Source organism: Podarcis gaigeae (genome assembly GCF_964106915.1).
Source record: "Podarcis gaigeae genome assembly, chromosome: 7".
Taxonomy (NCBI): domain Eukaryota; kingdom Metazoa; phylum Chordata; class Lepidosauria; order Squamata; family Lacertidae; genus Podarcis; species Podarcis gaigeae.
In genome coordinates, this window is record NC_139683.1 from 28,186,935 (window position 1) to 28,214,193 (window position 27,259).

Genomic DNA, 27,259 nt, shown 5'->3' on the forward strand with positions numbered 1-27,259 from the left:
GCACAATGCCCAGATGTGATGTCATGATGTCATGCACAATGTCAGCCCCCCAATCGCTTTCCGGAGTTAGTGTGCCTTCTCAGGGCATTTCTCTTTTTAAATAGCACCTGCTGGGAAGCTCAACTGTGAAGCATGCTCCTTCACTCAGAGCCAGTTGGTGTCATAGCTGTCAACTTTTCCCTTTTCTTGCAAGGAATCCTATTCGGAATAAGAGAATTTCCCTTAAAAGGGGGGGGGGAGTTGACAGCTATGGTTGGTGTGCTTCCTGTAGGCATCTAGTTGGCCACTGTTGGACGTTGGATTGACTGGACCTTTAGTCTGATACAGCAGGGCTTTTCTTACCTAAACAATATTTAGCAGGTGTATAATATTTATTTATTTGGTAATTACAATATTTCAGAGGTTCCTCCACCAATATTCCAGATCTCCTTTCCCTTGTTTTCTTGATAAGTGGATGAGCCAATAAGTGATCATTTAAAAAAGTGTTGCTTGCAAATGCTGCAATAACAAATCTGGTGAAAGCACGGATGGTAGCAGTTGCTTTTGCAGCGACAATACTGTCTGAAGAATGCTGCCTCTCCTCTCCTTCCACTCTGAGCAGCAAAAGTAGAATAGGCCGTACAAATGTCAGGGGTAGCTGGGCCCTTGGGAGCAGCCAGAAGTCAGTGCTCTAAGTCATGTTTCGGTTAACAATAAAAAGAAGTCTTTTCTTGAGCAGTTCATCCAGGTTAGAAAGGACCGTACGAGGATGGATTTGGCACAAGGCCTTGACAGAGATGGATTGTGACTCCTCCAGGCTGCTGTGGGCCTATTAATTAAATGGTAAAAGATTTTCCCATGAAAGCTAGTAAAAACACCACGGCCACTTCCAAAGCAACAGAGAAATAAACACCACGGACAGTGAAATGCTTTTAGCTAGCACATGTGAAAGTACTTATCAAGAGGAAATGAAAATGTATCATTTGATGCCATTCTCTATGCTTCATCTATGGCTTTGCTGGCAATTTGATGTCAGAAAACACACAATCACACGCAGACAAAAAAAAAAAAAAGGTTACAGTAACGGCTAAGTAGCACGGACCTGACACAAGCCAGAACATCTGTGCTCCATGTGTTTAAACAGCACTGTTGGAGGGAAACTAGAAAGCCAAGAACGTTTGCGTCAGAGATCTTGGTGAGAAAATCTCAGTCCTGCTGCTTACAATACTGTGTTCAGTTGATCACACAGAGAGATTGGGGACAACTTTGGGAACAATTTGCCTTAACTAACCTTTGCCTGTGCATTGTGATTTTCTGGGCTATTATATATTCAAACCTATTGTTATTGCTCTAAGTAGGAAGGGCTAGGGACAATAGACAAGTGTCACTATCCTGACAATATTAGCAATGCATACCCTCCAACATTTCTCCGATGAAAATAGGAACATCCCATTCCATAATGAGAATTTATACCACACACATCTTACTAGGTTGCCCCAGCCACTTTGGGCAGCTTCCAACATATATAAAAATATAATAAAACACTAAACATGTGTTTAGGCAGGATTGCCTTCGGATAGCTCAGGGGTTGGATAACCCCATACCCTCCAATATTTCTCAAATGAAATTAGGGACATTCTAAGGAAAGAAGGCTGATCGCCGAAGAATTGATGCTTTTGAATTATGGTGCTGGAGGAGACTCTTGAGAGTCCCATGGACTGCAAGAAGATCAAACATATCCATTCTTAAGGAAATCAGCCCTGAGTGCTCACTGGAAGGACAGATCGTGAAGCTGAGGCTCCAATACTTTGGCCACCTCATGAGAAGAGAAGACTCCATGGGAAAGACCCTGATGTTGGGAAAGATGGAGGGCACAAGGAGAAGGGGACGACAGAGGACGAGATGGTTGGACAGTGTTCTCGAAGCTACAAACATGAGTCTGACCAAACTGCGGGAGGCAGTGGAAAACAGGAGTGCCTGGCGTGCTCTGGTCCATGGGGTCACGAAGAGTCAGACGACTAAACAACAACAAAGGAAATGTGGGACATTCTGACAATCAGAAACTGCGACTGCTTCTCTAAATCAGGGACGTCCCTGGAAAATAGGGACACTTGGAGGGTCTGGCACTGTGCTTGCAACTAACTCTGGGCTGGCGCTTGTAACAAACTGTGGACCCACCCCACTCACTGCCTCCCCACCTCCCACTCACTGCTGCTTCAGCTGCATCACTTAGGAAGCCATAGCCCCAACTACCCTAACACAGGGACAATAGCTGGTTCTTTTCTCCTCCTCTCCACCCCACTGATTCTAGGATTGGGCCTCCTTTTCCCATCTTTGGACCCCTGTGATCTTGGCCACCCACATTTCAATCCTGCTGGGGTCTGCTTCCCCAGTGTAAAGGAAACACACTGATGAAGAAGACCATAGCAAGAACTGGGGAGTGGAGGGTTCCATTCTTCTCAGTTTGACTGAATGCAAGGAAGACACATGCAACCAAAGCACAGTGTGGGGCTGTTTGAAAGCCCTCTTGCAAATATCCCTGCCTGCCACTCCCCTCCCCCCTCCCCAATGCTCTCCCCCCTGACATCCCCACCCAAGGTGTTCCAGTTGAAGCCTGGATTGGCCTAGAGTGTCCTGATTAGGTTTGCAATTTGGGGCTTGGCCAGTAGCCAGGATTTAAGCAATTTGGGGCTTCAGTCAACAGCCAGGATTTAACTGGCCGAATTTTGTTAAAATCAGTGCACTTTTGAAAGGTTCAGCCCACCATTTTGATTCAGAATAGTACCTAACAGTATCCAAATGGAGAGCAAAATTGCCCCCTCTGTCTAAACAACCATTGTGCCTAATTGGGTGATGATATTTTCAGAGGTATCCAAATCAGTGCAGTTTGGAATGGCTTGGTCTGCCATCTTGATTCAAAATGGCACCTGATAGCATCCAAACATAGGCCTAAGCATCCTCTTCCATCACACCAAATTGGGCAACAATATATTCAGAGGAATCCAAATTGGCAAAGTTTGGAGCCCGTAGGTCAATTGAGCAACCATATCTCACCACCATATTGGATGACAGTATCTTCAGGTGCATCCAGATTTGTACAGTTTGGAACTGTTCAATCCCAGCCAAAGCTGCCAAGTTCCTTCTCTCCTACAGCAACTTCTTTGGATGCCTCTTTTGGGGTTTGTATCCACAGAGCCTAGGATTGGCTGATCAGAAGGTTGGCGGTTCGAATCCCCACGACGGGGTGAACTCCCGTGGCTTGGTCCCTGCTGCCAACCTAGCAGTTTGAAAGCATGTCAAAGTGCAAGTAGATAAATAGGTACCGCTCTGGCGGGAAGGTAAACGGCGATTCTGTGTGCTGCTATGGTTTCACCAGAAGCAGCTTAGTCATGCTGGCCACATGACCCGGAAGCTCTATGCCGGCTCCCTCGGCCAATAAAGCGAGATGAGCGCCGCAACCCCAGAGTCGGTCACGACTGGACCTAATGGTCAGGGGTCCCTTTACCCTTTACCTTTTCCCTCTCTCAGCTCTTCTCTCCTCCTGCTCCTTCTTCTACTGTGACTCACTTCCTTCTTGTTGGGAAGGCAGGGGAGATTTTAATCTCTCAAGCTCTTCCACTGTGTCCTTTCAGCTGCACTGAATTGGATCTTCATGAGAAGAAGGGCAAAGCCTATACTTGGTATGTACCACATAGAGCGGATCTGTACCATTTCTTGACCCACCAAGCCAAACACAGTCTATCAGCTATGTATGGTGGTCCATAAGGCTCTCCATGAATCTCTTGTTTTCCTGCTGATGATGCAGGACTACAAAAAAAGGTGGATTATCAATAACATGACAGATCGTTTTACATGGGATGCATTAGGTTTGGTTGTGCAATTTAGTACAAAGGAAGGTTTATCTTTTCCTCTTAGTCTGGGAGGGGCCGTGTAATGGGATCATGAAGTAGTTGGGTTCTGAGTAAATGGAGAGTAGCATGGCATCAATATTGGGTTCTAATAGCCAAAACAGCATATGGTCATTAACTGCAGAATTTCTAGAGAAACAATGTGGATATTTAAAATTGAACACACAGAGGCCACTGTCTAGGAGAGAGTTATGAGCATTTAAGCCCCATTGATTTTCATTGCTCCTAAGTGTGCACAACAGTTCATGGGATTGTGGCCAGAGGTAATAACAGAAGTAGCCAATTTCAGAAGCTCAAGATATCATAAAGTTGCTACAAGGGAACATGTGCCAAATTGTCCACCACCCAAAAAGAATAAACAGGGAGGGCAGGAAGTGGAATAGTTTTAAGAGTTCATATATGAATGCATTCAATATTATTGCATGATGATCCTGGCCACTCCGTATTCTGAATTCCCAAACGTCAGCATAATGCAGCGGATTGTTTGCCAATCTAACACCAATGTGCTGATTGTTAACTGCATATGATACTGATGATTTTTAAGATCTCGGGACTCATCTTGGTTAAAAAGGAAGAGCGCATTTTCACAGTGAAGCAAATCTGTCACTTTCGGATCTCTCGGTTTCTCATTTTTCTATTCTTAAGCTCAGTTCTGTACATTGCCACATCAGTTTACAAATTTTGTTTTTAAAAAGTCACCATGAAATTCACCAGCATTTTGCTATGAATCTCCCCTAATGTACAAATTTTGCCAAACACACATGTTTTTGCAAAGCAATTTTCTATAACGTAATGCATTTTTGCATTCCATTTTCATGAATGTATGCATTTACATTCACACTTTACCCTAATATATGCATTTTCCCAACCATTACTTGGCTGGAGAACTGCATTGAAAAATTCAGTAAATGGTGAATTTCTGGGGATGGCTGTGTCTCAAGTCAGATATAGCTTTGGAAAGTGCAAAACAAGTAGGTTCACTTTTAAATGTGAACTAAATTAAATTTCTCTCCCAGTCCCTACTTACAGCCCTCCAAAGTTCCTGCTTATGAATGCCAAACTACATATGATAATCAAAAGACCAGCACAGAGGGGAGGAGTTCTCAACCTTTCCCCCTTGTGCTGGTTTTTCACTAAAATTACCCTCTCTGTGGGTGCTTCCAGGCCGCCACTATTTTGCAGGTAAGCTCCTATTGCATACCAGCAAATTCAGGTTGTGTAATTAAAGTGGACACATACAAAAACTGCTTCTAAAAAAAAAAGATCAGACTTTTTTGTAGACAAGAAAAATATAAGGGAATTGCATTGGAAAGTGTGGGATAACAATTGCTTGATGCAATGTCATGTAACATCCCTTTACTCAGATTGGAATGAATGTTCAACAAATCGGTCATCTGGAAGCAACCTGTGTCTTTGTGTAACAAAATATGGCACGGGGCAGAGTTAAAAACATCCCCCCCATTATGCAAACTACAGAGCATAATATGTAGTTTAGTCCTGAAATAGCACACAGCCTCGTGTATAGAGGTTCATGGTAATTTGGATAAAGCTTCGTCAGCTTAATTCAAAGTATTTTATTAGAAAAGAAGACAGTGAATGGATTGTACTTGCATTTCCATCTACTTATATCTTGGTTTGGAATAAATGAGTCAGCTTTCAAGGTTACCCAGCCTTTTGATCCCTTGTTTTTGTTTTAAGTGTATCATCTGTTCACTGGAGCCACTTTGCAACAGATTGAACTCCAAGCACATTTTGGGATCCTATGTTCCCCTAGTCTGAAGTCAGCTGCAGATTATGTCATCCTTAGGTAATCATATCAGCAACTGGCCAACTCATACTGTAATATATGAAACGACAGGCTGATATTAAATGCACATCCCCAAAATTGAGTCTTTTGCCTCTGTGCATTGGGGTTTAAGTGTCCACAGAGAAACTGTTTAAACCAAAACTTTTGTAGCAACTGAGAACATTTAATGAAGAGAACATGACACCAAGCCTCAAATGGTACATTCTGTTCTCCTCTCCATTTCCTCGTCATTCGTGTCATGATATTTGCATTTAATTAAAAGTGCTTATTCATTAGCTCAGTTTCCTCCTCATTCGCTGAATCATCCCATGTTGTTATGACCCCATGTGCGTCATTGTTCCTTATCACTACACTAAATAGGAAAGCAGGGGTGTAAAAGCAGTTTGGGGTGGATGATTTTGAACTGACATGTAATTGGAGGGGGAAGCATTGAGTAACCTTTCTCCACCTGGCACCTGGTCTTTTCCTACGCAGGCCAGTTTCAGCTTATATTTGAATAAACAAATAAAAACACCCTGCTGACTTCCCTCCAATGTATAAATCAAGCTTTCAAAAACCCAGAGGACATGAGAAGACATAAGAAAGCATCTGTTTCTGTTCCAAAGCATGCTTATTGCATACAGCACTGTTTCCATTCTGCTGCAGTTCAGCTTCCAACAAAAACTATGTTTTTTGTCTTACTGTCCACTGTGGCAGAAGTTTACATAATTAATTACATTACTGTTATGTTATTCCACACCCTTAATTTCAATGCAAAGGTCATTCATTTCCATGCAAAAGAAATGTGATACAAATGAAAAGAAAGGTAATCAAATACCTATTGTTTGTTGATAGAAAACAATAGTGAATGCTGATAATATTCACTGGATTGTTTCCCAATTTCTGATTCTATTTCCATTGGAATTATCCATCATCCCCAAAAATGGATGATGCAAGATTTGAAGTGGGACCTTCCTAAATCACAGTTCATTCTGTTAGCTACTATGCTAAACTGGAAGTTAAGCACAAAAACGTCAGTTACCGTCATCATCATTTTATTTCTAGACTGTCCTTCCTCATATGGGCACCCAGAGTGGTTTGCAACAAATAAATCTGAAATATATAAAACTGTATACCTAAAATTGTTTGACCGCATAATTTCTATGACACAGGAGGAGACAAAGAATGTCAGGTTTAAGGCACAGAATCACCTTCAACCCTTAAAATCCCAAAGATCCATCATTAGGTGATGCTGAAAAATTGCCAACAAGGGAGCAAAGTGCAGTTCCATGGGAGGGAATTCCACAAGCAGGGTGCTGCCCCAGAGAAGGCCCTGCCCTGAGTTGCACAATGGGCCATGCCTATTGGTGGAACCAATAATGGGGCTTCCCCTGCAGATGTGAAAGCATAGAAGGTATTGGCAGAGATGGTATGTCACATTTCACTGCCTGAGGTGAAACAGGTAGGTGCCAGCCTACCCTGTCTCAGCAAAGCCTCCCTTACTTTTGTTGTGCCCATGAAGTGATGGTGACAATAGCAAGATCTCATAGAGCTCTCACAGCAAGATCTCATGGAACACATGAGATCTTGATGAGATCACTCTGGAAGCCACTACCACTGCCGGCATCAATTTGACAGGGGCAGGGTGGGCGGGGCACCAGCAGGGGCACCACCTCTGGGGCTTCCACTGCCCAAGGCAGCTGCCCCAGTCTGCCTCATGGGCAGGTTGGCTCTGGTTATTGGAGAATTTCACCCCCTTTTTATGAATGTTATCTGAGACTGAAAGGACGAGAAAACAGATATGTAATGGGCTCAATAGAAAATATTAGTAAGCATCCATACAAAGAGTAGTAACATTGCTTTGCAGGAGCTAAGACTTAGTAAAAGTGGGCTAAATTGGCTGCGCTTTAGTTAATAAGAATGTGAGATCAAGATTTGACCCAAGCTAAAATGTGATTTTTGCAAGATCTAGTGCAAGAAAAATGTCAAATATATTTGCAATGCAATACTTGTGTGCGTGCGTGTGTGTGTGTGTGTGTGTGTGTGTCGATGTGGATGGATGGATGGATGGATAGACAGACAGACACCCTCCATACCCAAATTGCCAGTAAATGTTGTAGCACTCAAGCACTTAAGAAAGGCAAAGCTGGTAAACAAGGTTTTTGAATGAGTCTAAAGCAGAGCATTAGATTTCTGAATAGGGACTTGTGACCTGGCAACAGAAAGCTATTTTCCCTTCAGAGAGGCTGTCTGCATTGTATGCCAATCCATGCCATTTGGGTTGTTTAAAAAAGGAAATTGAAATGGAGCAATTCAATTCTATCAGGAGGGGGAACTCCTCAAGGTAAAAATGCATGGCTTTTTGCTACAAAAACAAGCTTGTTAGGTTGATGTATGGCCAGCAAAGGTTTCAAAGTACCCATTTGACCAGGTTGTTCTTTAGCATTTGAGGGTGGATTTTTCTCTCCGTCTCTGGTATTTTAGAGGTATTTATCATCTTCTTTTTTTAAAGTGAACACTAAAGCAGCAGAAGTGAAATGATCCCACTATTTTGTGCTTGTCTTACTATCATGAGAGTTAGGAGCGGGCCAAGAAGCTTATTCTGTCAGACAGTCTTATGCTTAATTGATCTGTCTGATAGATGATTCAGTTTTGCCATGTACTTTAATAGGATGTGGGTGGATTGCTTTTGTTTGCTGGTATATGTGCAATGGATCGTTACCAAGCCATGCACATATTTAGAAATGCCCACTCTCTCAATAAGCAAGTATTGATGCACTCACTGGAGGAATAAAATGTGCTCCTGCTAGATTGCCCTAGAGGCAAGCTGCCATATGCCACTCTGGGCTTACCTGGAAATAACCAAAGGCACTTATCCCTGAGTTGTGCTCACTTAACATGGGCTGGTTCAAGATATTTTGCTGCCTGAGGCAAAGGGCGAGATGCTGCAATTGAGTTTCACTTTGTCATTGTTGATGGGACAGATTCCTCCACTGTACCAGAGGGTATTGTGCTAAGATAGGAGGTGCAGAAGAGGTTGGCTTAGGGGAGTTGGGGGGAAATGGGGGGCAGATTGTGGATGGCCTTGGCATCCGCTGCTTAGAACAGCTGCTACATTCTGTCTAATGGTAGGGGCCTGGTTTTCCTTGGATATAGTCACAAGTGTTGGATAGTACACAATCATTGCAATTAGGGCTGTAATTAGGGCTGCAAGCTCTAGTCAGCTTAACTAGTAGATCAATCAGCTTGGTTGATTAGCTTATGAGGTTCAATTTTAATCAGTCATCCTGAGAGTTAAGTGTACCCTGTTATATAGCTGCAGACAAATTTAGCCTACCAGGCAGAGAATTTAGTAATCTTTCACAATATGGCACCCTGTGTGAGGCCAAAATTTGGCACCTCCAGTCAGATCTTCTCAATTTAGGATTTTCTCAATTTTATGCCCCCTTGACTTGGCACCCTGTGCTAGAGAACCATCTGCACCACCATAAATACAGCACTGAGCCTACGTCAGGCTGAACAAAGAAAGGTTGAAACTGTGTAGAGGAACATTTGGGTAAAGCATGGTTCTTAATCACACAAAGCATATTCTAAGCATGTTCAACCAAATGTGCATAGAAGCCCCCTTCAGAACATCATGTACAAGGTCTGAGAGGAGCCTCCACATGTGCGGGGCTTGCACCCACACACTGCCTTTGTCTATACAGTTTTAACCCTCATGTGCTCAGGCAAATGCTTACAAACCATAGCGTGATTGTAAACCTGAGAGCAGAGACTATCTAAAAGACATGGCATGCAAGGAAAGAGGGATGGGGAGAAAGGATGGGAAAACACACTCAGGCACCAGTTCTTAGCTACAGTTGTTATGCCCACCAGCTGGGATGGAAACAGTTCAGGCAGCCTGTTAGAATTGTGATGTTAGAATAGTCCTTTATTTGTTGACAAATGTGTATTATTCACATAGCTGTCAACTTTCAGATTTGAAAATAAGGCATCAGCAGCCTCACCTCTCCCGGGGACAGTCTACGGGATATCTAACAATCCAGGATAGCAGCGGGAAACGGTGCTAGAATAAGGGAATTTCCCGCAAAAAAAGGGAAGGTTGACAGCTATGATTATTCATTTCAAAATATGCATCTAAATAAATATTTTTTATACATTTAGATTGTGATGAACTGCACTGTAACATTCAAGGATGTGAGAAATATTGGAGGTGGGGGGGCCATCTCATTATTCCAAGAGGTGCAGATCAGGTTATTTCATGTAGGAATTTGCAAATTCAAACTCTTAGCCTCAGTGCTATTCTTCTACCAACAGAAATGTGTACAATATTGTTTTCTCCCTACCGTCAATGCCTGTGGTGAGAATAGAATGCCTTTACAAATGAGGAGTGAAACTGTTGGGGATCCCTGGAGGTGAAATGTGATTATAACTTCTGGTCCTTAAGGCTAATGAACCCTACCAGTGCCTTTTTATCCCCGCCAGTTTCATCATAAAACTTTCCCTCGCACTCAGCCATTTGCTGAAATTAACTCCCAAACCCTCCAATATTCCATTACATCCCACACGGACGTTTGCTGGCAGCTGAGAGATATCAGACATATGAGAGGACTAAACCCCACAGGAGATTTTACACCTTAGCTGGAGCTGTCCCTGTTTGCCAAGCAACACATCAATTTCCTCTTCTGTGACAATATGTTTAACCTGTGTTTTTTCACAGTGGGCTTTAAAATAAGCAATTAGAAGACACAGTGTTTTCTTCAGGTTGATGTATTATGTACCAAGACACAATTGACCTTCAAGGCATGAGGAGAATCAGTGAAAACAGCAACTATTCTTAAGCCCTAAAGCACTGTGGGATGATGGTAAAAGTGCCAAATCCTTTTTAACTGTTACTTTACTTTGTTATTATGGATATGTTTGCTTGCAACGGAACAACTGAAAGCAGACAGCTTATGATCTATCCATAGTGAATCTGGAAAGTAAGGTGTTTTTATGATAAGACTAAAACTTATAGATTTATGTCCAAGGCTTTTTCATGCCTCCATAATTTATGAAATTCTTATCAGTTTGAAACAATGTTTTCCCTTTCTCCTTCTCCCTGGAGCTCATTTTTATTGACATCTGGGCACTTGTGGAAATGAAGAGATAGTAATGTGAGCCTTCAAAAAAAAAAAAAAAAAAGCACACATTTATGGGTAGGCAGCTATCCAAGAAATTTCAGGTCTACATGAATGCCAAATCATCACTCAAGATTATTGGTAGAAGTGCCTATTCCTTTGGAGAAGTGAATTTGAAAACTCATTATTCTACGGCTAGAGTAAACAAACTTAAGATGGTGGAGATAGTCACACAAACAGTTTACATAGCCTCAAAGCTCCCAATACATTTCTTCTAATTACAGTGGTACCTCGGGTTAAGTACTTAATTCGTTCTGGAGGTCCGTTCTTAACCTGAAACTGTTCTTAACCTGAGGTACCTCTTAGCTAATGGGGCCATTTCTGTTCTCATTCTGAAGCAAAGTTCTTAACCTGAGGTACTATTTCTGGGTTAGCGAAGTCTGTAACCTGAAGCGTCTGTAACCCGAGGTACCACTGTATTGGTTGGGGCATTGCTGCAGTGGCTCCCAGAGCTGTAAGGACCAGGAGGAGGCCTGGCTCTGTGTGTGTGTGTGTGTGTGTGTGTGTGTGTGTGTGTGTGTGTGTGTGTGTTGGGGAGGGGACTAAGGCCCCATCTGCCGGATATACCGTATTTTTTGCTCTATAAGACTCACTTTTTCCCTCCTAAAAAGTAAGGGGAAATGTGTGTGCGTCTTATGGAGAGAATGCAGCCTGTGCAGCTATCCCAGAAGCCAGAACAGCAAGAGGGATCCCTCTTGCTGTTCTGGCTTCTGAGATTCAGAATATTTTTTTCTTGTTTTCCTCCTCCAAAAACTAGGTGTGTCTTGTGGTCTGGTGCGTCTTATAGAGCGAAAAATACGGTATTTAAAGTAGTATCATGTCACTTTAAATGATCATGGCTTCCCCCAGAGCATCCTGGGAACTAGAGTTTCTAAAGGGCACTGGGGTGGTTAGGAGGCTCCTATTCCTGTCACAGAGGTATAATTCTTAGAGTGGTTTTACAATCAATCCTTCTTCTCAGAGAACGTTCATGTGATCATGCTCTTTCACACACATTTAGCGCAACCTCCTCCTTTGTAACCCGCATTGGAGCTGAGGTTGCATTTAGACAGCCCTATTATTGAGCATTGATCTTGATTTGTTTGCACAAAGTTTCCGCGGAGGTTATATAATATCAGCTGTCTTATGAGCATTCACTTTGATTTGCATGTGAGGAAGTGAGACCATGTCATGTTACAGAATTGTGATAAGTTTTACTCATCACTTTCCTTACTTTGAAAAAGTATCCTTTTCCTTGGTAAAGACACATTCAAACTGCATTGGGAACATAACACTCCTTGAAGCTGTGTTTTCTGTGCCGTGTAACTGTTTGCAGCTGTTTTGGATCCCCTTCCTTATTTGTGTTTGACTTTGTCATGCGGCCAACTATGATTGGCTGCATGATGATGTCACTGTTGCTAGGAGGAAGGAGCCTGGGTTAAACAAAAGGTTACTCAAGCAGTAGCAAGTTGGGCTTGTGTGAATAGCAGTAGAGGCTCCTCCTTCCTGCCCTCCCCCCTCCAAAAGGATTTGGGGGATATTTGAGGAAACATTTCAGATTTCCCCAGAACACCTCTTGAAAATCAATTTAGTGATGCATAAGAATCACACTTCTTTTGCAGATGAGTGGTGAGAAACATGAAGCCAATGTTTTCTAATACCAAGCATTTTATCAGTCTCTCAATTCTGTTTCTTCTTCGCCTGCTTTCTATACAAACATAGCTGCCATTAGCTGAGCACCTATGGGCAGCCTTACATTTATACAAACCAGAGAATAATATTATTTGGACTTCTCTGTCATTTAACGGTTTGGAATTGGTGGGTATTTATAGAAATCTGTAATAAATCTCCTCTTGGGACCAAGGCCTTTGTAGAAATTGGGCAATAGGTCTAGCTATTGACATACCTATTACAGAATGGAACTCCTGCTGTGTCTCATTACCTTTGATGTTACACTGCGCTTATCTAAGGGGAATGCAATATAATCTGTTTTGCAGGATGGATTTCACATCATATCAGTTGTTTATAATGAAGCTTAGGCCAGATGCATTGTACTGGCGTCATGGTGACTATGAAGGATTTGGGTTATCTGATGGAGGATAATCCAGTCATATACACTTTTTCGATCTGAAGTTTTCATTTATACTGTATCTTGCCCTTCTCAGCATTGCATTCAGCCAAATTCCTCAGGAAGCAATTGCTTTGCTTCTTTGGGGATATGCATAATTTTTGCTCGGGTCTGTTTTATGCATTCTCTATATGTCGCAAACTAGGAGGAGTCAAATCTGCAATCAGCAGCTAAAGGAATAAACCTGCTGTCACAATGTCTTTACAATCAGAGACACAGTAAGTTTCTGGGCAAACAGACATAATAATAATATCAACTATCTTCTGGAGGAGCTTCCTAAAAGTGCTCTCTGTGAAGTCAGTTAAAACAGCAAGGGAGAAGTTAGAAGTGCAGAGAGGTATTCTTGGTGCCTGATAACCAGCTTGGGAACTCTCTTCTGCCCGAGATCTAAGAAATTCAAAGCTTCTCTTGAGAATCTTCCAGAAGTGCTGCAAGGCACTGCTATTCAGGCAACCATCATGAGCAGGTTTTTCTTTTCGCGGTGATACTTCTTCAGAAAGGTGGATTAGCCATGCCCCCATCTTGATTCAGCATGGGCTTGGACTTTCTGAGCCTTATACTTCCTTGGTGTTGGTCCCACAGCCTATCAACACATGGTTTCTCTTCTTCACCCTACTCCGCTTTCCTTAAACGTGGCTTGTTAGATTATAGTAGATATGGGATTTTTTGGAAATCTTCATATGGAGCTTATCCGCACAGATTTTTTCCTTTATAATTCCCATTTTACTCTTTAATCTCCATTCTACTAAAAACATGAACAATTCTCACACATTATATGCTGTATTATATACAATTGTACCTTGGATCCCGAATGCCTTGCCAGTCAAATGTTTTGGCTCCCGAATGGCGCAAACCCAGAAGTGACTGTTCCAGTTTGTGAACTATTTTTTGGAAGCCAAACGTCCAGTGGGGCTTCCACCATTTCTGATTGGCTGCAGGAGCTTTCTGCAGCCAAACAGAAGCCATGCTTTGGTTTCCGAATATTTTGGAAGTCGAACAGATTTCCAGAATGGATTCTGTTCCACTTCCGACTGTATATAATACTATAGAAAGAGTATGTGCATATAGGCATTCCTTTCCCCTTGAGTTGGTTGTCATCTGTCTGTCTCTGGAGACAATAGAGGAGTACACCTTTGGGGGTGAAGTCAAACAGTTAGAGAGTTACAGCACCTGCTGTGGCTGTAGAGACAGACATGGGAGAGACATGCCTTGCTGCAGCTGTGGCAAATGAAGACGTCCGGTTGAGCTGATGCACATGTATTATGCTGTTTCTTCTTTCTGTGCTCCTCCCTGTCAGCAGGGACCATCTTAATACTGATTTTCATAAGCCTCTCTGAGATCCTTTTTGGTTAAAGCAGGATTCCTCAACCTCAGCCCTCCAGATGTTTTTGGCCTACAACTCCCATAATCCCTAGCTAGCAGGACCAGTGGTCAGGGATGATGGAAATTGTAGTCTCAAAACATCTGGAGGGCCTAGGCTGAGGAAGCCTGGGTTAAAGGGTGGACTACAAATGAAATAAATAAATAAATAGCCAGGTTATCTAAAGCACATCGGTAGATACAAAAATGTATACATATAAAAATATGTAAGTCTGAATATAAAACTATGCTGCAGAAATATAATACAGCATAGGGCTTGAATCTAACTCTCATATATTACACATATGCATTGATCCTTTGCAAAATTAGGTGCACTTTAAAAAAAAGCTTGTGTGTGTGAGAATGGTTTTGCCCCCTCTTTCAATGACATGGTTTTTATATTTATATAATAAATATAAATATAAAATATAAAATATATTTTATACCATGGAACTCAATGACATGGTTCAGGAGTCACCGACATGGCACTCGGAAGCCCAAGTACCTTCAATGGTGACCACAAAAAAGCTCAGTAAATATCCCCTCAAAAATCCACAGTGCACAAACCCCCTTAAACATTCCCACATTTCACTGGATGCCAGGATTTGACACCCAGTCTCTCTTCTGTTCTGAACAAAGGAAAGTTGCAAAGAGCATTTTCATCTCATATACACTATCCTAGGTTCTGGTTCTTTGTCACACTTCAGTGTGACAAACTGAGAGAACTTAGCAATGGGCTTATGTATATATTGATGGTTTTGAACATCTTAGAATTGATGTTCTATACTCTGAGACATTATCTGTCATGTAACAAAACAATATTATGTTGCATCTCTGTTGCGACAATTGAATTAATGGGGGTTGATATCTATTAATTTAACTGTAATACATGGCCTTGCTACAAGGCATTTTATTTACATCCCTATTACAGTTTCTTCTGCATTAACATGACTCACATCTATGCCATTTCCTAACAGCACTGTCTCACAGCATAAATTAATGTATGATATCCTGTTCCATTCTGCAAACAAGATATGAATTCAGAAAGATATGACTACAGCACTATAGATTCTTTTAAACATACTTTTTGCTTTACAAATGAAATAAAAGCATAATATGGTCTTAAATCAGCAATCAATTTCAGCCTAGCAGTCTCTAGCCCCTAAAGATTATGAGATGGTACAAATAAAAAAGGTTCTGTTATATAAAAGCTTCCGAGATTAGATGTCATTTTGAGAAGAGTTGAGAAGACCCATACAATTTCAGAACCACTTCTTTTATTTAGTGATTACATTTTCAACATTTTATGCATTAAAATCATGTCACTTTTTATTGTCAGATTATTCAAAGAAGTAGTTTCTTGGATAACCTATGTCACTTGTGTCATACACATCTGACCTTTAATATGGATGAGCTGAATTCACTCTGGTGATTTTTATTTCATTTATACTTTGATTGAAAAGCACCTCCTTTTGATAATTTTCAGCATCCCTCTTAAGAGTCTTTCATTGTCTCCTGAAGGGAGATTGTGTTTTATTTAGTCTCAAATATTTCACTGCAATGTGTGAAAAGATACGGACCTCTCTGTTGAATAACTTATGGAAACTGATGCAATTAAGTACATAGGGTAACCATCTCATGCAATGAATAATGGGCAGAAAGCAAGGAAAGCTCTCTGGGACTATGGGCACCATCATTTGAATTGCACTGGAAAATCAAAGCACTGATCACATCATTGGCTTCTGCAGCATTCCATGGAAAACATTGGGGAAACATGAGAAGCTAGAATTTTGTTGGCGGTAGATGACTACGGAGTTATAGTCCACCCAGCAACATCAAGAAGGTACCATACTGTCTACCCCTACTTTAAGGCCAATAAAAGTGTGAGGCACATATCCCTTTTACCTATTCCTCCCCCTTGTTATTTAATTTCTATATAAATGATGTGATAGAGATTTTGAAATAAAGCTAAAACTGTGCTCCAAGTTAAGAAATTGTCCTCTGGCTACTTTTATTATATGTTGATGACTGATGACTGCCTGCTGTTATTTCAGCTAAGGTTAAGTTTGGGGGGGGGGGCGGACAGAATGTTACAGTGATCCAGTAGTTCCTGTTGTGAAGACTTTCTGACCAGTAATTGGATGGAAACAAGATATTCAGAATTTAATTCCCACCATTTAAAAACAGCTGGACTTGTGAATGGTCACAAAGCAGATCAAATAATTTGTCTGTGCCTGGACTCATCATAGTACCTCTGTGTTGACTCTGTTAATAACCAAGATGATAAGAAAGAAAATACAAAACCAAGATTCACCAAAATCTGTGATGGAAAAGAAACTTGGAGCATCACTCCAATAGGCAAAAAGCTTTGCTCTAGTTTCTGTACAATTGGAGAAAGAAAGCTCTTATGTCTGCCAGAAGCTGGGGGTTTTTTTTTGGGGGGGGGGTTACAAAATGATAGTAGAAAAGCAAGCCACAGTTGGTCAGATTATATGTTGTCCCTACAATTGATTTACTTTCAAAATTATGCATGGAGGAAGAGTGCAGTAATCCTCAAGCCTTTCTGTGGCTAAAGTAAAGCATAATGATGTCTAATCAATTGGGTTTAAAGAGGAAAAGGTCTAATCCACATAGCAATGAATCCATCAAGGTTGGAAATATGGACACTGCAATGCAGGATGATCTTGCATCCCATTACTGCATCTAGGATTTCACTTTTTTTTTTTTTTTTTTGCATTCAGTGGGGTCTTTTGTGTTTCAATGCTACCTGAGCCAAGTCTCTCTCTTTTTTCTCCAGAGTTAAGTCACCTTCAACATGCTGAAAGTGCAGCAGTAGAGATCATTCAGTTTGTAATTCAAGGGTTAACTCTGTTGTCAGTTAAGTCAACAAGCCAAGAGGGGGCAGGTGCAGGTGTTGCAAAGCAACCAGGGAAGAGGGTATGATCTTTAGTGAAGCAGCACCCACTCTCATAGGCTATCAAGTCATGACGGAGTTTTCTTGTAAATGTTAAGTTGAATCTAACCCTGGTCTTGACAAGGCCTGTCAAAGAGACCCCTCCCATTTTTGTGTGTGTGTTTAAGTTGTATAATCCCCCCCCCCACTTTGTTCACTAATTTTTTATTAGGATGCTCTCTCTGGATTCTGTCTGTATTATTCAAATGCCTCTATTAACACACCAGGTTCCAAACAAAAATGAAAATATGCTAATTATCCAAGCTGGTTTGATAGTAACATCAGAAGGAAATGTCTTTATCCCTTTCCAAAAGCATGTTGAAGATCCAACTTGTGGCATGCTTGAATGTGAACTGTATTCATTCTTGTTTTGTTTTGTTTTATAAAGATCATTCCTCCTTTAAAGCACAGCTTATTTACCACTTTTCCATATACCAAGGAAATGATTTTTTTTTCCTATTAGGTAATAGATGTGCAATGAATGTCTACTCTGTTGCTACTTTTGCTTACCTCGCTCATTCTTCTTGTTTGTAATGGAAGGAATATTGGGCACAGTTTGTGGCTTGAAATCCTCCCGTTTTTTGTAACACTGGCAGTTTTATCTTTGCTTGTTACATTGATTTTATGTCCAAGTTAATAGGGAAAGCTAAATAAACAATGACCAACTGATTGAGTCAAAGGAACATAACACTGAATTTTATAAGCACGTCCCCTTCAGACATGAGAAGAGGGTGCATATGTACACAAGGGGTCACCAATCTGGTGCCCCTGGGCAGCATGGTTCCTGTAAGGGCATCCAGTGGTGCCCTGGATAGCTGTCCCAGACTCTGACTTCTTTTCTTTTTAAACTAACTCTCTATCCCTCCTAGAGAGGTAAGAGCATTGCAAGTCACATGACAATTGCAGCTCCTCCTTATCTGCAGCTGTGGAGAATGTCTATGCCTGGTTCACAGTTACCTGTCCATTTGCTCATCCTGTCCCCACTATGAGAATCATGTGAGATGAGTTGAGGGAGTTTCCATGACAAGATCTGACTTCAAGTGGTCTTCACTCCCTTTCTCTCTCAAAAGAGAGAGAGAGAGAGAGAGAGAGAGAGAGACAGAGAGAGAGAAATTGGGGAGAATCACATGTAGTATGGACCTCCACATGGAATGTCCACATCAAAAACTATTTTATGTTTCAGAGAGGGGCACCCATCCACTAAATACGCCCCAAATTTGAATGTTTAGACAGGACCTTAGGGTCATAATATAAAACAACATCGTCCATCTGATTTCACACAGCAACTCTTTTCTAAACAATGCAAGATTCCCAGTATTTCTCTGCTTAGTTATTTGTATCCTTAGTACTTCAAAAGAGTGTGAGTTACTCCTGTGTTACTTCTGTGTCCAATTAGTAGTAGTAGTACTCACCTAGGCCTAGACAGCATCTTGAGAAGTAGAGACATCACCTTGCCAACAAAGGTTCGTATAGTTAAAGCTATGGTTTTCCCAGTAGTGATGTATGGAAGTGAGAGCTGGACCATAAAGAAGGCTGATCGCCAAAGAATTGATGCTTTTGAATTATGGTGCTGGAGGAGACTCTTGAAAGTCCCATGGACTGCAAGAAGATCAAATCTCTCCATACTGAAGGAAATCAACCCTGAGTGCTCACTGGAAGGACAGATTGTGAAGCTGAGGCTCCAGTACTTTGGCCACCTCATGAGAAGAGAAGACTCCCTGGAGAAGACCCTGATGTTGGGAAAGATGGAGGGCACAAGGAGAAGGGGACGGCAGAGGATGAGATGGTTGGATAGTGTTTTCGAGGTTACCAGCATGAGTCTGACCAAACTGCGGGAGGCAGTGGAGGACAGAGGTGCCTGGCGTTCTCTGGTCCATGGGGTCACGAAGAGTCGGACACGACTAAACGACTAAACAACAACAACAACAACAACAACAACAACAACAGTACTCACCCTTCACCAGCAGCTCCCAGGATATAACAAATTACTATTGGAGGAATAGGGCAGGCCATGAAAACACACATCTCAGATATCAAAGAGCAAACAAAGAGCTGCATTTTCAGCATTCACCAAAAGCCATAAAGAAGCTAGGGCAGGGGTCTGCAACCTTTAAGACAAAAAGAGCCACTTGGACCCGTTTCCGAAGAAAAAACAACAACTGGGAGCCGCAAAACCATTGCGACATTTAAAACAAATATAACACTGCATACATTGTTTCTTAGCCCAATGTTATCCTCGTCATTATAAAAATAACTTTTTTGACACTTTTTAATTATTTTTTGTTTGACCCCTCAGAATTACTCCTCCTCATAGAAATAAACGTTATATTAACAAGTTACCTTTTTTTGAGTGTGTGTTCTTCACTCCCCTTCAAAACAGTAGCTGCAAATTGCAAAGCAATAGCAGCAAATCAGCCAGCAACAAAGACATGCTATATACCGTATTTTTCGCTCCATAGGACGCACTTTTCCCCTCCAAAAATGAAGGGGAAATCTGTGTGCGTCCTATGGTGCGAATGCAGGCTTTCGCTGAAGCCTGGAGAGCGAGAGGCATCGGTGCGCACCGACCCCTCTCGCTCTCCAGGCTTCAGGAAGCTATCCGCAAGCCTTGCAAGCCCGGCGGGAGTTCCCACAGGCTCACAAGGCTTGCAGGCAGCAGCCTGCAGCCCCAGCGAGTGTCCGCAAGCCTTGCGCGCCTGGCGGGAGCTCCCGCCAGGCGCGCGAGGCTTGGGGCGGCAGCCTGTTGCCCGAAGCACAGGGAGCCCTCCGGAGGGCTCCCCGTGCTTCAGGCGAGTGTCTGCAAGCCTTGCGCGCCTGGCAGGAGCTCCCGTCGGGCGCGCAAGGCTTGGGGCGGCAGCCTGTTGCCCGAAGCACAGGGAGCCCTCCGGAGGGCTCCCCGTGCTTCAGGCGAGTGTCTGCAAGCCTTGCGCGCCTGGCAGGAGCTCCCGTCGGGCGCGCGAGGCTTGGGGCGGCAGCCTGCCGCCCGAAGCACAGGGAGCCCTCCGGAGGGCTCCCCGTGCTTCGGGCGAGTGTCTGCAAGCCTTGCGCGCCCGGCAGGAGCTCCCGTCGGGCGCGCGAGGCTTGGGGCGGCAGCCTGTTGCCCGAAGCACAGGGAGCCCTCCGGAGGGCTCCCCGTGCTTCGGGCGAGTGTCTGCATGCCTTGCGCGCCCGGCAGGAGCTCCCGTCGGGCGCGCGAGGCTTGGGGCAGCAGCCTGTTGCCCGAAGCACAGGGAAGCCCTCCGGAGGGCTCCCCGTGCTTCGGGCGAGTGTCTGCAAGCCTTGCGCACCCTGCAGGAGCTCCCGCCGGGAGCTGCTGCTGCTGGGAGCCCCCACAACCCCCGAAAGAGGACTCGCTCCAGAGATCCTGGCGGCTCCCAACCCGGGGTCGCTTCACCGCGCGGGGCAACAATGAGTGAAAGGAGGCGCACTAAAAACAATGGCTCACGGGGAAGGCGGGCGCGTGCCGCTAGGCCCTTGGGGAGCCTTCCTGCTGCCGCTGCCCTCGCCCAACTCGCGAGGAGAGTGGCGCTGCCTTCTGCTCTCCGCCGCCGCCTCACAGATGACAGCGACTGCACGGGAACAAAGGAAAATGCGCCTCCTCCCCTCGCCTCCACCCCGGAGCCGCGGCAAAGGCGTTAAAGAGCCGCATGCGGCTCCGGAGCCGCAGGTTGCCGACCCCTGAGCTAGGGTATTCTACAGCTTAGGGACTGCCACAGAGAATGCTCTCACCCAGGCCACCATAACTGCCACTCATCTAAGGGAGATGGAATTACCAAGAAGCTAGAGGGGTCTGTTGGAAGGAGGCATTTTTTCAGATATTTGGGGCCCAAGTAATTTAAAGCTTTGAACACTAACGTGAATACCTTGAATTAGGTCCAGAAATGAAATGGCAGCCAATGCAGCCCCTTTAGAACAGAGGTTATATGAGTGTGCAAATTACAATGTGTAAATGTAACAGAAACATGATTAATGGCTAGAACCATCACTTTTTTTCTGGTGTTACTCAACAATACGCAGTACCGGCACCTTTGTTTTCCTCTTTCAAATATTGCAATGACCCTCATGGTCCCTTCCAACTCTATGATTTGACTATTCCCTCCCACATCCCCTATGCCCAGTTCCTAAGAATAGGCTGATTAGATGGAAATGGAAAGCATCAATGTTTTATCTCCATGCCCTTCCCAGCCCTGCAACAGGGCAAGGCTTCAGAGACGCCTACAGCACAGGCGCATGGTTGTCACGCATATGCACTGCCTTCTGAACCTTTAGCTACCACCGCTACTGGTGGGCAGGGCCTGAAGCTTTTGGTGGGCATGGAAGGAGGGAAAAAGAAGAAGCCTGGGTAGAACACACTTCTTTTTTCTTTTTAAGAAAATGAAAACAAGCTTCTTTCTTTGTGCAATCCCATCCCTGGATAATATAGAACTAAACTGGTAAATTAGTACACTCATTCACTCTATGGTGCTTCTCATAAATTACAGTGGATCCAAAAAGTACTACTGTTTCCATAGAAACTTGGGGTAGGGATGTGTGCGCTGTTCATAGGAGTCAAAATGTGCTCCTTCAGGTGATCCTCTGTGCCAGAATCAAAGTCACATGGAGTAAGGAGGACCTTGTTTTTTTGATGTGCCAAGCATCTCCCTGACTTGCGGCCAGTTCCAGGACAAACACATAAATGGGAGCTCTGTATGACTTCTGCCACAGACGTGAGATGCATGAGAGCTCAGTGGAAGTGTTTTGCTCATACCACAGTCTAGTCACAGTCTTTGAGGTCAGAAAGGTCAGAATTACAGAGGGATCTGAGGGATTACATGTGGGGTGGCTCATCTGGGAAACAGAGACCTGGTATTACTTTGTGTTTCTATCTCATTTTATACATAATATCTATTTAGGACCTTGTGTGAAATAATATCACACCATGTTGACGCACATCAACTCCCAACAGTTAATGATGTGAGATAATATATACATACCCAAATAATTTACAAGCATTCTGTAAAAATCTGTTTGTGCTTTTACTATGGGTAGTATTCAACTCAGTTTTTCTCAGAAGAGGCCCGTTGAAATTAATTGATGTAACTTAGTCATGTTCACCAACCTAGATGGCTTTTTTAAAGGATTGGATAAATTCATGGAGGAAAAGGCTATCAGTAACTACTAGCCATGATGACTGTGATCTGCCTCCACAGTTGGAGGTGTCAGTGCTTCAGAATGCCACTTACTGAAAACCATAGGAGGGTTAGAGTGATCTTGTGCTTAAATCTTGCCTCTGGGTTTCCTACAGGCATCTGGTCATCTGCTGTGAGAACAGGATACTGGACTAGATGGGTCGTTGGCCTGATCCAGCAGGCTGATTAATGTTCTTAATTAATTAAATCAATTAACTCCTAAAACAAATTCATTTCACTACATAGCAACATAATTTTATGTTTAGGGTCTTGGTCCATTTTTTCTTTACTTGCATGTGTGTGTTTTTTTAAAGTAAGAAAACCCAGTTTAATTAAATATGGAGAATGCTGATCCAGAAAGCTGTTGACCCTGATATTTTCCATAGGCTTTTTCAGGATAACTAAATTATTCTAAATGGAGTAACCTTTCCTACTACTATTATTATTATTAAAAATGAACTGAAATAGGAACATTAAATGGTTTTATAATACAGGAATCAAGAGGAGCTGGACAAAGGAAAGGATACCACAAAGAAACGAATAACAGTAGCACACTGGGCTATTGACAGTAGTGAATGGGAAACAGAAGTAATTTTGAAAAAAGCCACAAGGACAACAGAAGAGTGGAGGGAGGAAATAAGCAATGGCTAAACTGTTTGTTTACACTGAATATCCATGTTGTTTTACAGAAATCATCTATAGGTCGAAACGTGGGCATCCTCTTGATTCTTTTTCTCACCCCAGTTGGAAATCAGATGTTTGTGGATCCATTTTCCGACACCAGGACAAATGCCATTATAGAACAATGCATCCTTCAATATGATATCCTGATAATAGGGAGAAAAATATTGGATATTAAAACCTAACAACCAGTACTTCGATATCTAGTAAGCAATCATAATATAGGCTACTCACAGGAAGGTTCCAGTAACTCCATTCACTTCAGTAAGCAAGAAACAGCATTTATTGATTCATATTGGTTAAACAGTGGACTGTAACTGATGGAAATTATTTAACCTTAAAAAAACCCCGGTGCCCTATTAGGAGTAATCAAAGCAATGTTTTCCTTCCCAAGCCTGTTCAAAATGTTCTCCATTATTTTATTACCTTTGTATGCTCCCATTCCTTTTCTGTCTCTTTTCTAATATATTTAAACTTGAGATCATCCTGCAAAGAAAGAGAGAACAATGGTGAATAGTTTAAACCCAATGTTTTTCCAATTATCTAGCCTTGGTGGCCTAACTTCAAGAACTACCTAATTTTATAATCCCTCCAAGACTTCATGATTTAATTTATATGATTTTACATAAAATACCTCATTTCTAAACAACATGTCATGGAATATTATCACTGCAGGACACATTAGAATTCAATAACTGTTCTCAAATAAGAAGAATAGCGTTCCCTGCATAAGGAGGTTACTATCAAAACACTGGCATATGTTTCTCTCAGAACCACCCAGCTTTTTTGAACAACTGTCTCTTTCACTCAGTCAGATATGCATATATACATATATATATATATGCTTTCGTAGATTTTCACGGGTACAGGAATGCAGGTTTTGGTGTCCTCGGGTGTCTTCCCGTGTAAAAGTTGGGGTGTCTAGGCGACGTTTCGACGAGGTCTCACTCGTCATCTTCAGGCTGGTGCTTTCGGCTTCTTGTTACTGGAACAGAGCGGGATCTCAATGTTTGAGTTCCTATAAATACTGTAGAGGGGGTGTGGTGTCTAGCCTCCAATGTTCTGGGCAGAGAGGAAGTTCCCAGGCTAGTGTGCCTTTTCTTCTTTTGTTCCTTAATTACTTGAGAGATACCTTGAGTGATTTCTTGAGTGATATCCTGAGTACCACTTAGGTGGGTCATTAGGTGTGGATTAGTTGCTAAAGTCTTTGTGTCTTGACCTCTTGAACTTTGTGAAGAGTTTTCCTGAGAAGATGGCTGTATTGCACTTAGTTGTGCTTTGGCTTGGTTTGGCTTGGTTTGGCTTTGTGCTTTGTGTGTGTATATATATATACACACACACATATACCAAATTGGTTTTCATTTGCAGAAGGCAAAGACCCTGTACTAAGATACACAAATGAAAACTGCATGTAACTAATGAATACATTAATTGTAGCCCCAAATTAAACATTTTTCTTACTAACGCTCCTCAAACTCTATAGGCTAGATTGTACTTTAGGAAGAGCTTTTAAAACAAATAAAGTACTCTCAGTTTTGACTACCATGAATGGACAAAAGGGCAGCTTGTTGTAACTGATCTGATTAAAGGTGCAGTAAGTAAGGTATATATCATTGTTGTAAGGAAACACCTGGGACCAATTCTTGAGCTAGTATGCAGCATAAAGCAATATACCTATTTAAGGGATATTTACAGGAACCAAAAGGGATATAAGTTTTATTCCACAAAACGCTTCTTGGGGTGAAGCCTACATAAAAATCCAGCTATTACACCTCCTGTGTTCAGCTCCTGGATAAGTGCCTTGACCCACAACGGAAACAAGAAAATGCACACAACCTGCGGACTGCCACACAATGTGATCCCCGTTGCTACGAAACTAATAATGGCTGGGAGTCAGAAAGTGACAAGTGAGGAGAGATGGAAGTAGGAGAAAGCAGAAAGTTGCAGGGTCAATCACTTTAGAAGCAGCCGTTTAAATTCAATAAAAGACAGCATTCCAGAATAAACAAAGGAAAATCCCGTGAGTTCACTTGGAGCAGAATTATGCAAATTAAGACCATTCGTGCAAAACATTCAGATGTTTCCCACACATTGAAACTCAGTTCCCCAAACTGAAGTTATAACGCATATATATATATATATATACTCTCCTGAAACATAATATTAACAAACCCAATTCAATGAAAATTGGGCAATAGGGTCTCATCATCTAAGGAAGGCAAGGGTGTGTGACATCCTAGAAATGAGAATCTCTAACTGCCACCCTACCAATAGTACTTAACTGCAGGATTGCAACAGTGAATCATCTTAATCCAACAGAGGCAATATGTATGCAGAAAAATAAATCTCTATGAGATCACAAAGCTTTTCACCAGGAACTTGAAAGCACAACTGGGGACACCTGGAATTATGTGTGAGCTGCACAGCAGCATACCATATTGACTCAGAGTAAGATGAACTGTCATCCAATTGGAGAGAGCCAATCTGATTCATGTCTGAGCTCATCCAATTAAGATAGTTTCATACGTGTTCAAATGAAAGTAACTTCTGCTCAAGCACTGGAGAGGATAAACGTGCCAACAGTGAAGGGGGGGGGATGCAAAGATAAGGGGAGAACAAAATGGCTGCTAGGTGCTGGAGGGACTAGTAGCACACCTTGCTTTAATACAGGGATAGCTGACATGGCACCTTCTAGATGTTGCTGAACTCCAACTCCCATCAGTTGCAGCCAGTATGATCAGGGATGGTGAGAACTGTAGTCCAACAACATCTAGAGATCACCATGTTGACCACCTTAAAAGACACATCAGCAGCACAGACAAATGTCAACAATACAGTCATACCTTGGGTTACAGACGCTTCAGGTTGCGTTTTTTCAGGTTACAGACCCGCTGAAACCCGGAAGTACCAGAACGGGTTACTTCCGGGTTTCGGCAGTTGTGCAAATGCAGAAGCACTAAATCACGCTTTGTGCGTGCGCAGAAGCGCCAAATCGCAACCTGCGTGTGCACAGATGCGCCGCTGCGGGTTGTGAATGTGCATCCCGCATGGATCACGTTCGCAACCCGAGCGTCCACTGTAGTTCTGTTTTATGTATCAAGAAAAGTACTGTATTTTTCCATGTATAAGACAACCCCATGTATAAGACGACCCCTATTTTTTGAACCCAACATTAAGAAAATGAAAGCCTAGAATAGAAAGGAAAAACTGGATGATTGGTGGTGGGAAGTTGTTGATCTTTTGGGGAGAAATCGCCCTCAAAGTTTCCAGCATGAGGTGCATGCAGTGCACCGTGGTGCAGAAGCAAAGGTAGCGACTGAGGCACCACATGCTCCCCCTCAGTGGAAGTGACTGGAAGGAGGCTCCCAAGCAGGATACTGAGGAACAGACAGGGGAAGGCAGCACCCACTCTGCGCTGGGCCATCCCATCGAGCAAACTGAGCTGGGGAAGGTGGTGAGCAGGATGCGGGCAGGGTGGGAGTTTGAGAGGGGAATAGGGGAAAAGGGAAAGAAGGGCAGGGAGAGGTAGCTGAGGCAGCTCTCAGTGGTGGTGGTGGCAGCTGCTCTCGATCCTGTGGTTGAGGCAGCGGGGGCTTCAGGAAGCGAGCCAGTCGCCAGCATGCACCCAGAAGGGGAGGAGAAAGGGAGGACAGCAGCAGGAGGAACCACCTCAGCTTGACCAAGCCAAAATCCCAGACATATGCTTAAATATTAAAAAAATTCTCCTAGATGCCCATGTTTCGTGTACAAGACGTCCCCCAATTTTTTTACTATTTTTAAAAGCAAAAAACCTCATCTTATACACTGAAAAATACAGTATATGCTAGTTAGAAAGGCATTCATTATCTAAGGAGTTGTGGGTGGTTCTGTGCTCTAAACCACTGAGCTTCTTGGGATTGCTGATCAGTAGGTTGGCGGTTTGAATCCCCGTGATGGGGTGAGCTCCGGTTACTCTGTCCCAGCTCCTGCCAACCTAGCAGTTCGAAAGCACACCAGTGCGAGTAGATAAATAGGTACTGCTGCAGCGGGAAGGTAAACAGCATTTCCGTGCACTCTGGTTTCTGTCACAGTCCACCATGTGGCAGAAGTGGTTTAGTCATGCTGGCCATGTGACCCAAAAAGCTGTCTGTGGATAAAT

At 42.9% G+C, this 27,259-nt stretch overlaps 1 protein-coding gene across 2 annotated transcripts in view; it reads right to left on the reverse strand.

The window, feature by feature from the left end:
• Positions 1-23,064: 23,064 nt before the first annotated feature.
• CNBD1 (cyclic nucleotide binding domain containing 1) overlaps positions 23,065-27,259 on the reverse strand; it is a 139,216-nt gene continuing 135,021 nt past the window's right edge. For both annotated transcript variants that reach the window (XR_014566492.1, XM_083747905.1), the window contains 2 exons: positions 23,548-23,607; positions 23,065-23,267 (listed from right to left, as the gene is read on the reverse strand). Coding sequence is in view for 1 of the 2 variants with exons in the window: in XM_083747905.1 (XP_083604031.1) it covers positions 23,133-23,267; positions 23,548-23,607 (195 nt within the window). In the remaining variant the exon portion in view is untranslated. The remainder of the gene's footprint in view (positions 23,268-23,547; positions 23,608-27,259) is intronic.